This window comes from Gadus morhua, chromosome 18, assembly GCF_902167405.1.
Source record: "Gadus morhua chromosome 18, gadMor3.0, whole genome shotgun sequence".
In the NCBI taxonomy this organism is placed as follows: domain Eukaryota; kingdom Metazoa; phylum Chordata; class Actinopteri; order Gadiformes; family Gadidae; genus Gadus; species Gadus morhua.
In genome coordinates, this window is record NC_044065.1 from 19,409,223 (window position 1) to 19,420,480 (window position 11,258).

The 11,258-nt window shown below is 43.2% G+C and overlaps 1 protein-coding gene across 2 annotated transcripts; it reads left to right on the forward strand.

Annotated features, from left to right (window-relative positions):
- The first annotated feature begins 6,167 nt into the window (after window positions 1-6,167).
- On the forward strand, window positions 6,168-10,930 carry LOC115531663 (zinc finger BED domain-containing protein 1-like). 2 transcript variants are annotated; one of them, XM_030341046.1, is made up of 8 exons: window positions 6,168-6,801; window positions 7,974-8,163; window positions 8,298-8,845; window positions 8,959-9,103; window positions 9,202-9,433; window positions 9,627-9,749; window positions 9,848-9,931; window positions 10,213-10,930. In XM_030341046.1, exons 1-8 carry the CDS (start codon window positions 6,501-6,503, stop codon window positions 10,561-10,563), a joined length of 1,974 nt encoding a protein of 657 aa, XP_030196906.1. In that variant the 5' UTR covers window positions 6,168-6,500; the 3' UTR covers window positions 10,564-10,930. The 2 variants fall into 2 exon arrangements, with proteins under 2 accessions (XP_030196906.1, XP_030196907.1); XM_030341047.1 differs by lacking the exons at window positions 7,974-8,163; window positions 8,298-8,845.
- The last annotated feature ends 328 nt before the right edge of the window (window positions 10,931-11,258 follow it).

Here is an 11,258-nt window from a genome sequence, read left to right on the forward strand (position 1 = left end):
TCCAGTAAAAGTGGAAATACTCCCTTTAAACGTTGACTTGAGTAAATGTATAAAAATACTCGCTTCAAATGACCGTATCAAAAGTAAAAGTAATTTGGTGTAATATAGTTCCAATGTCCTGTTTGTCCTTTATACACTCAGTCAAATCATTTAAGGTTTAAATACAATGTTTTCTGATACTTGATACTGATATCATTTGAAACTAGAAAATGCAGATCCTGCAGAAAATACGGTGAGGTTGACAATATGTTTTAATAAAGTCACATAGATGTAAATAAAGGTTAAAGTGTGTGTGTGTGTGTGTGTGTGTGTGTGTGTGTGTGTGTGTGTGTGTGTGTGTGTGTGTGTGTGTGTGTGTGTGTGTGTGTGTGTGTGTGTGTGTGTGTGTGACACAGCCACAGAAAATGTATGTTTGGTACATCTAAATAGGGATGCACCGCGAATATTCGGCCACCGAAAATGTTCGGCCGAAAATGGCCCATAACATAATTTTAGTTGTACTCATTTATTTAAAGGTACACTGTTCTTAAATTCTTGCTATTAGTCTAGGTGCTGAGAAAGTTTTTTATGTGCTTCATTTAGCGGAGAATATCTCAACTGTTATAGACCAATATGACCCCAGTGAACAACATGGGATGTGTGACAAAATCTCTATCCGTGACGAAATTCCTGACAAGTGACACTAGTATCACACTACGTGTTGAATGGGACTTTTTTTTCCTTTATAGATATTCTCATACTTTACCAGATAAATCTTCATATTAAGAGAAATACTTTTTGCATTACACTTTGTCTAAAAAATGTGGCAATATCTCATTCAACATGCGTAGCCTACATATAAATCCTAGAGGTCCTGAATACGATTTGTGTGCACTTCATTTTATCGAAGATTATCTCAACTGTTATAGATGAATATGACCCCAGTGAACAACGTGGGATGTGTGAAAAAATCGATCTGGGGCGAAAGTCCTGAAATTGTCCTGAAAAAGACAAACACCCGATATACAACAATCATATTTCCGTTATTTCCGAATCGATTAATAATTTTAACGTAACCGTTCAGGCTTGACAAGGTGTTTCTAGTTTAAATATTGACGTTGTTTAGCTCCGCGACGTCCGCAATGGTTAGCTATGCCTATGGTCACGCAAGCATGTCGTGGAATGGAACGTTGAAAGAAACGACAAAGCAGCATAAAACTTACGTTTAAATTGCATTCAGTAGAAATTGACTCATCGATAACTTGCTTGCTGCGTCAGTCCTGTTTAGGCGCCGATTTTGTTCACCTCACTGACGTCATTCAGATGTGACGGACAGTAGGCGCAGAAGATCTTTTAAAAAAATGATATGTTATTTTTTCAGAGAATCTTCAGGATTGTTTGTGAATGCTACGTTGTCTTATATGTAATAATATACATGTTTTTTACACAATTGCTTTGACGGTTAACCTATCAGGAGATCAGGAGGAAGGCCAAACAGGGAGCAGGGTAGCCAGCCGTGAAACTCTGGAACCGCCAAAATCACAGATCAACCTCGTCAGAAGACATGTCGGTGTGGCGCTGCATGATCTGTATCATTTTTGTTGCGTTTAGATTAAAGAATCTTCTTAGCCACATTAATGTCACACATGGTCGTAATTCAGAATTTTGGGTTTTCTGTGGGATTGATGGCTGTGAGCCAGAGTTCAGTTTTTAACTCATTTTTTTGTCACCTGAAACAAACACATCCCCTGTATGTATCGTCTGGATGTCAACCATTTCAATGGAGAACGACACCCACATCAGCACCACCTTTATTAGAAAACCTTGGCGTATCGATATTTTAGCAATTCTATGACTCCTACCATGGACAGCTCCATGGAATCATCACCTGACCTTCTTCTCGAACTTGGAACACAGGACCCACCAGAGATGCCTGAGGCCCAATCATGCAATGCAGTTGAGCCTAGTTCTGCTACCTTTTCTATGTGCGGGGGGAATGTGATGTGTAGAGGTTGTTAGAATAACGAATTTGAAATTCATTGAAAAACTCTATTGGATCTAAGCTCTAAGCAGCTAATATAAGCAATCAGTTTACACTTTGAATAAATGATTTAAAATTGACTTGCTAAGTGGGATTTAAATTTAACTACAAATGGCCAATAGCATAGCCTAAGTGGTATTTGTGTGATTGATCAGGGAGAAGCTGCAGCTCTCCCTGTGTGTTCGTGAACAATGCCACCTGTCACAGGTAAGCATTTCCAGTGTTCGGCTGTACAATAGTTTAATGGATATGCTAAACATAATGGCAATCCCTTGTAACAACTTAAACTTAAAACTTCACAGAGGACTGTCAACAGCATCATCGCAGGGGTACAGCAATATCAAGCCACTCTTCTGGAAACATTGAGGAATAAAATGAGAAGTATTTGAAGAACACAACGGGACATCTCAGCTTCAAGATGCGGCACTGGCTACATTTGATAATTTCATTGATCCCTTCTCCACTACTGCAAATGGACTGGAAAGAACTATTTCAGAACATTTCAGTCCATTGAGTCCAGAAGAAGTCGTTGTCTCTTAGACAATTTGTTGGGTCAAAAAGGGCAGTTCAAAAGTTACGGCTATACGAAACAGAGGCTTTAACTATGTGCCACTAATTGAAAGCCTTAAGCAACTTCTTTTCTGATTCGTGAATCTTTACCATTTTTAATACTGTACCACCAAGAAGCCGAGAGGGATACTTACATGACTTTGTTGATGGGGATATTATCAACCCTCATAAATCATCCATTGTATTCTATGAAGCCCAACGCATTGCAATTAATAGTGTATGCAGATGAGATCGAAATATGCAATCCCCTGGGTTCTTATGCCAGACCAAACAAATTGTTAATGGTTTATTACAGCTTAGGTAATATTGATCCCAAATGTAGGTCTAAATTAGCAGCAATACGACTCCTGGCTATTGCAAAAGCTGAATATGGCCTTGAAAAAGGTGTACGAACCCCCACTTCTCTGCTCGGGCCTGGGCATTCTTCATGCAAATCACTAGTTCCCTCAGAAATACTCTCTTTCGTGTATCGTCTTCATATGTCCAACTTCGTGTCGTGTAGCCACTGCCTCGTCTCAGGTCCCACTTGGAAGAGGCCCTCCTCTGAGGGTGGTCTATGCCGGGGACAGGTGGTGATGATGTGGTCGGCAGTCTGCTCAGGCTCCCCGCACTCACACGCTGCACTGTCTGTTAGGCCCCACTTCTTCATGGACGCTTTGAAGCAGCCAACCCCTGTGCGAAGGCGGTTCAGGAGGGTCCATTGCCGGCGAGGTAGATCTTCTCCCTCAACGCCACCTCCAGGATCCTGGATGTAATGGTGTAGGCGTGTCTGTCCTGCGGACTCCCACTCCTGCTTCCATGCCGCTGCCAGCCAGGCTTTGGTTGTCAAATCCTCCGGGATGGAAATAAGCATCTCTTGTGCGGCCTGATTGTATGGGTGGCGGGACTTGAGTCTGCTTGGAGGTGTTGCCATGGTGGTGGTTTCATGGAGGAGGTGCCAGCTGTGTTCCTGGGCTTTCCTTGCCAGGGCGAGGGTAGCGGCCTCTCGCCGTAGGCCGGCTGGCGCTATTCCTGCTAGGACTGGCAGGTAGAACACGGGGGTGGGTTTCAGGCAGCCACTTATGATCCGGAGGGCATTGTTGATGGCCATATCGACCTTCTTGGCATGTGGGCTTCTACTCCAGGTTGGGGCACAGTACTCAGCTGCAGAGAATACGAGGGCTTGTGTGGAGATACGTAGAACCTTGGCCGAGGCCCCCCAGGTTGTACCAGCTAGGCGCCGGATGAGTGAGACCCTTGCTGTTACTTTAGCCCTCACTTCATCCAAATGCTGTTTGTAGGACAGTGTCCTGTCCAAGCGTACGCCCAGGTACTTTGGGGCCTGCTGGAACTCCAGGGGTTTGTTGTCCACTGAGATCTCCAGCTCCCTTCTTGCTTCCCTGTTGCAGAGGTGGAATGCTGCTGATAGTCGCCAGCTTCGAAGGTAGGCAGCCAGGACGTCCATGTCCTGATTGAGACCCTCTTCAACCGCCTTCCATGTGGGCCGGTGTAGCATGATGGCTAGATCATCCGCGTATCCATACCTTCTAGAGTAATCTTCAAGCCAGAAATACTGGCTTGAAGATTATGGGGATCCTCACTGACAATATCAGTTTGAAAGTCTGATGCAAGAAGTTCTTGGTGTTCTCTACTTTTATGGGAATTAAAATGAGGAGTACACATTTGTGCGATAGCTACAATCCTTATATGGGCTCGTCACTGTTTCATGATTTTTCAAATGCTTTTTGAGATGACTGAAAACGTCTGATTTAGAAAAGGGTTGCTGATATGTGCATAAAGAGCATTTAAATAACACAGTCCCCTGACTCTGCTCTGCACAACTGCTAGATCAGGTGTACCCAATTAGAATTCAAAGAGGTCCAGTGACTCAAATTTCCGCCCAGCAAAGGTCTGAACCATTCAAATGTCTAACTTGTGCTATGATTCATGGGTATATGTAGTTATTGTATGTACAATAAGTAGTACATTTCAATAAAATGTCAACAATATTTATCGCATATTTTCAATACAGGCACATTAAACATGACCTAAAATAAATAAGCAGCCTAATCATGAATAACTGTAGGCCTGTATCGCAAATTTTAACACGAAAAATAACTTAGAAGTCTGTTTTTTAAACAATGTGCTTTGATTTTTCGAACAAATATGAACATTATAACACAGGTTTAATGACCATCTTTCACACTCTCTGCATCTCACAAATGGGCTTTTGCTTGCCCTGCCAGTAACTTGAACCTTGTCTGGAATGGAGTCAGTGCCATTCTCATGCACATATGTAGGTTTTCATTGGTGAGTCTAGAACAGTACTTATTTTTTATTATTTTCATAGTGGAGAAAGCTGTCTCGCACCTATACGTGGAGCCAAACATGGTCAAGGTGTACAGTGCTACATTCGTTAGACAAGGGAAAACTGTCTCAGGCACTGTCTGTAGCCAGAAAGTGTCATGGTCAGTTACCCCAAAATGCTCTCTTAGGGCATGTTCACACGGGCGGTTTTCTAATATAAAAAAACACCTAACCCGAGCGTTCTTTTACCAACTAAAAAACTGACAGGGGGGTTTTGTCTGGTTCATTCTAGAGCACAATGTTCTAGAGCACATATACGTTGCAAATCGGTTACCGTATCAAAGTGGTTTGACTACGCTACTTGAATCAGTGTCAACTAGTTACAATGTCGAGGATGAGAAAATTAGCCCTTGTTTTGGCGTTAGATGCCAACGACAAGGATAACGACAAACCTTCCCGTTTGTGGGTGCATGATATAAACCGGGGACGGCAGCAGTACGGTGCATTTCATAGTTTGATACAAGAGCTACGGTCTGATAATGCACGGTTCAGTGCGTATTTCAGACTCGACAAGAGTCAATTTGAAACCCTTTTGCGCATTGTTGCGCCTTCAATAATAAAGCAAGATACCCACATGAGGCAAGCCATCAGTCCAGAGGAACGACTCAGCATTTGTTTAAGGTAAATCCACAAATATATTTATAAAAAGGCCTATGAAATCAGACGTATGTCTCGTAGCTTATTTTACTGCTAGTAACAAGCAGGTAGTAGGTTACCTAGCTACAGGTCTAATGTAAGTTATGTTGTCTTGCCTCCCATATTCTTTGGTGTTGCAGAGCTGGGTCTCACTTTTTCAGCATACGTAGGCATATTTTATATGTATAGCGCCCCTCGCTGGACAGGATGTGGACTGCTAGCATTACCTACCTGACTGTCAGGCCTGCAAATGAAATAGAAACTGCTATCTAACTGCTAACGGCCACCATCAAGATCAACAGGCATGCTTGCTCAATTGTTTCAGACTAAACTAAATATCACTCTTTGGGCAGGTATCTGGCAACTAGCGATTCATTCCGGTCCATCGCTTTCACCTTCAGGATGGGTGCCAGCACTGTGGCAGGCATAGTTCATCAGGTCTGCACAGCTCTTTGGGTTTGCCTCCTGCCAGATTACATGCCTATTCCAGACAAAGCAGCGTGGAGAAAGATAGCCACTGGATTCCAACAGCTGGATGTCCCTAACTGCCTAGGGGCAATGGATGGGAAAAACATAGTAATTGAGGCTCCTCCCTCCATAGGGCTGGGTATCGAATTTCGATCCGGTTATGGCACCGACCGAAATGCTCCGATCCTATCGAATATCAAAACATTAATAGTTTTCCGGTGCCGTATTTCGATACTCAATGAAATTAATCCCAGCCTGTCTGCCAATAGTAATATCGTTTTCAACTGTTTCTGGGTAAATGCTACGTCTGTGAGCCAATAATCATGTGGTATTAGTGGTTACGAATCTTAAGTCGCTGGTGATTGGCTGTCACATTTTCGGAGCGCGAGACACGTTTGTCTACTTGACCGTCACTATATCAAACTTTGTCAGCTGTAACGTCACTCTTGACGTTGTCATAATGCCTAAAAGGTCCAAAGTGTGGCTCCACTTCGCTCAGGTGGACACCAATAGAGCCAGATGCTCTATTTGCCAAAAAGTCGTGCTGGCGAAAGACGGCAACACATCAAATCTTGCGAAACATTTAATAATGCACAAGATTAACCTCCGGTCGGACAGCTGCTCCGTGTTTGACTGTAAAGCTAAGAAAGCTAAGAAGGACGACGGGACTTCAGTCACCAGACCGCCTCCTTCTTCCACATCGAATTCTCTATCGGCTAGTGACCGGGATTCAGCTGGGAGTTTGGCCAACAACATTACAGGTAAGGTTTATTACCTGTTGATTACTTTATTACTTTTGGTTTGAGCCATATTTTTGCTTGTGAGAGAAAATGATTAGCCGGCTGATCAACTGTAACTATCAGCTGATCGCGCGCATGTAAACAGAGAGGCGTGGCGGGAGTTGCGTCAACATGACAACAGCTGTTTATCAAAATAATTTCAGTGTGGAACGCAAAACATTCCGAAAACGATATGAAAATGATAGTGTGGAGTCCACACTATCATTTATCACGATCTCCATCCACACTGTGTACTGAGATCGTTTTCATTGCGAATGTGCGTTCCTTATCAACTGCAACTGTCAGCTGACCGCGCGCCTGTAAACAGAGAGGCGTGGCGGGAGTCGCGTCACCATAACAACTGTTTATCCAAATAATTTCAGTGTGGAACGTGGGTGCAAAACATTCCGAAAACGATATGAAAATGATAGTGTGGAGTCCACACTATCATTTATCACGATCTCCGTCCACACTGTGTACGGAGATCGTTTTCATTGCGAATGTGCGTTCCTTATCAACTGCAACTATCAGCTGATCGCGCGCCTGTAAACAGAGAGGCGTGGCGGGAGTCGCGTCACCATAACTGTTTATCAAAATAATTTCAGTGTGGAACGTGGATGCAAAACATTCCGAAAACGATTTCAAAATGATAGTGTGGAGTCCACACTATCACTTAACACGATCTCCGTCCACACTGTGTACGGAGATCGTTTTCATTGCGAATGTGCGTTTTTATATTTACCCGGGTTAGTGTGGACAGGGCCTACATTCTACATTCTACATCCTACAGCTGCTTTCTAGGTTAACATTACGTCAGCGTTTATTTTACATGGACACTTCTGATCCGAATAGATTTCTAATCTGAAAAGATGTAATCCGAATGTACTGTAGGTATATGGCATTTACAAAAGTGGTAAGCGTACGTCCGTATGTCTCTCGCGCACAACCGTTATGTTGATCTGGACTTATTCCGCATGGAACTCTATTCAGATCAGAGAATTGTATTCCAATTGAGGCGTATATATGATTTATATATGATTCTATATATGATTTTTTGTGTCCATGTCCATGTAAACGCGGCTACTGTGAGCATAGCCACGCTAACCCTTTAAAGCAGTAGAAGTCATCATGTCCATCTTTTCCCTTTACGTTAGCCTCTGCCCCGCCTCTTACCATACCTGAGGTAAGGAAGACATTGCCAGGTATTGCTAGTGTCAATCCCTTCACGCTGGCAGAAAGGGGGAAAATGACGAAGGATCAGCGAGAGGAGTGCCATAGGGTAGTCACCAAGTTCATTGTTAAAGGTTTGCTGCCCTTTTCAACAGTGGATACCCCATGGTGGAGGTGAGCAAGCTGTAGCCTAGTTGGCTTAAACGATACGCTTTAGGCTGGATAATGTTGTTGTCACTGTTATTGTCAGTATAAATAAGAAAGTATGTCACTGGTAATGCTTTATGTTCTAATGTCATCAATTGTAGGGAGATGATAGCAGCCCTGAACCCTAAATATCAGTCCCCCACCAGAGACATGGTATCGAATACTTTCGTGCCTGCATGGTATGCTGTGGAGAAGGAGAATGTGAAGAGGGAGTTGGAGGCTGTCAGGGATGTGGCTGTGACTGCTGATGGATGGACCAGTGTTGCGCAAGATCACTACCTCACTGTTTCTGTCCACTATATAATAGAGGGGGCCATGAAGGAGAAAATACTGCACACGCAGGCAGTGTATGTATCACAGACAGGGGTAGCAATAGCAGAAGAGATAGGGGACATTTTGGAAGAATTTGGGGTAAAGGAGAAAGTTGTGGCCATCACTGTGGATAATGCTGCAAACATGGATGTGGCAGTGAGAAGGATGAGTGTGAGAAAAATTGGCTGCTTTGCCCACACACTTAACATCGCCGCCCAAAAGATATACACCATACCCTCAGTTGCAAGGTGGGCAGGAAGAGTCAGAGCCTTGTTGGTGTGGTTGAAAAGGTGTACCCTGTCTAAACCTGTTTTGAAGGAGAAGCAGAAAATACTCGGTAATACACACTAAACTTGGTTCAAATAGTCATGGTTAAAATATTTTATTATTAAATCATTATTCATAAATGGACCATTGGTTTCACACTTTGTGTCCTCTCTGTATCTTTAGGCCTGCCAGAGCACTCAGTCATTCTGGACGTTAAGACCAGATGGAACAGCCTATATTTAATGATGGAGCGTTTTCTGGAAATGTTCCCTGCCATCCAGGCAGCCTGCATGGACCCTCGCCTGAAGAAGTCCATGGAGAAGGAGAGGTTTGGAATTTGCTTATTTTCACCATCAGTGCTGCAGCTTAACATTTTTTTCCCTAAAATTGAATCATGCTAGTAAGACCTATGTGCATATTTTTCAGACTTGACAGAATTTCAGGTGACGACTTCAGGAAAGCAGAGGAGTTCGTAAAATTGATGAAAATCATGTACCAGTCAACTGTTTGCATCTCTTCCGGAAACAACGCCACACTAGGTCAAATTATTCCAATCATAAAAAAACTTCAAGATCACTTCAGGGTCACAGCAGACGACTCTTTCTTCTCTAATGCCATAAAGGAAAAAGTCTGGGATGACCTTTCCAAAAGATACCAAGTAAGCATCACTATTTTATTGATTTGTTGATTATTTTCATTCGGTATACAGAAACCTCTACGTATACTGTGGTGCGCCGCAGCAGTGGCAGCCGTTGCAGTAGCTCATCTGTTACATGTCCCTTGAATTTCCCTCAGGATTAATGAAGTATCTACCCTATATCAATCTATCTATCTATGTTCTTCTCTCACAGGGTGAGGGCATTCAGGAGTTTTTGGAGGAGGGCACGGCTCTGGACCCTAGGTTCAAGGGAAAGGTAGAGGATGCTGTGTGGTACAGACTGGAGGAGGAGTTAATCGATCGAGCCTCACACCAGGTGTTTAAAACTATCTGTATCATTAAATCTCATTATATTTAGCCTCTCGCTGTAAATGAAATCGGTGTACATGACACCTGCTTTTCCAATATCAACAGAACAGAGGTGAAACTGCCCAGGCCCACCAGCAGGTGGACGATGGGGACAGCTCATGCGATGAAGCCAGTTCAGCTGCAACAGAGGTAAATATTGTCTTGCTCATTTAATATTTTCCAGTTTACATATGCAACTAAATGTTAGGTGGATATTCAAAGCAATGGGGACAAACATCAAAATGTGACTTTTTTTAAATTAATTTATTTGAGAAAATAAATATCTCACAAGTGCAAAAGTGAATCTATTCTTGCAAAACCCCATAGCAGATGCCATAGATTCCATAGGTTTACCTTTACACTTTTCTCAAATCAATGAATTTGATCTATACACAACCTTACTCCTTCTTCTTTTTATTATCTGCTTATAGAAACTGACAAAGCTGTCTGCGCTGGAGGAGTTGTTCATGGATGAGGACATAGAGGTGGGAGAGCGGAATTACCCAATTGCGAGCCAAAGGGATAAGGTGAAAGAAGAAATCCGCCACTACAGAGGTTTGCCATCAACTTTGTCAACTGTTGATCCAGTGACCTGGTGGTGGGACATGAGGGGCACCCTACCAGCACTATCAAGCTTGGCTGCAAGGTACCTCTGTGTTCAGGCGTCAGCGACACCATCAGAGCGCACCTTTTCAACAGCTGGCGACACAATCAGCCAGGAGCGGGCCTGTCTGTTGCCAGACAAGGCAGACATGCTGATCTTTCTAAAAAAAAACTGTTGAGTGACTGTTGTCATGCAATTTGGACTCTTTGGACATTTGTTTGCATCAGTTTTTCTCTTTGTTATTATTATTGCATTGTTATTTATTCATTCCTTATTATAACTGAGTGCCCTCGACTAGGCCCCCATGCCTAGATCTCTGTGTATTTATGTATGTGTGTATTTATGCATGTGCTCTCTCTCTCTCTCTCTCTCGCTCTCTCGCTCTCTCTCAGTTCTGAAAAATAAATTCTATAATTCCTAATTTGTTTTTGTTGTGGAAATTGATTTTTAAAACATCAGGTATCGAAAAAAGTATCGTATCGAACCGGTATCGAAACCAAGGTATCGAAATTAGCACCGTATCGAAATATTTTGAACGATACCCACCCCTATCCCTCCAGTGGCTCTGCTTATTACTATTACAAAGGCACTTTTTCCATCGTCCTTCTGGCTGTAGACGACGCCAGGTACTGTTTCAGGCTTGTTGACATCGGGGCCTATGGAAGAAACAATATGCTGGTATGGGGTTATGGTTGCAGTGGCCTGCCTCTTCCTCCCTCTTTGAATTCTCATGGGCCCCAATTCTTGCTGCTGTTGTTGTTGAGGTGGTTGTGGGGGTGGAGATTGAGAGGGTTGGGGCCTAGATTAACTGCCATTCGAAGAACCAGGCCCAGGACATGGTTGACTAATCACTGTCATCGAATGTAGTCTGTC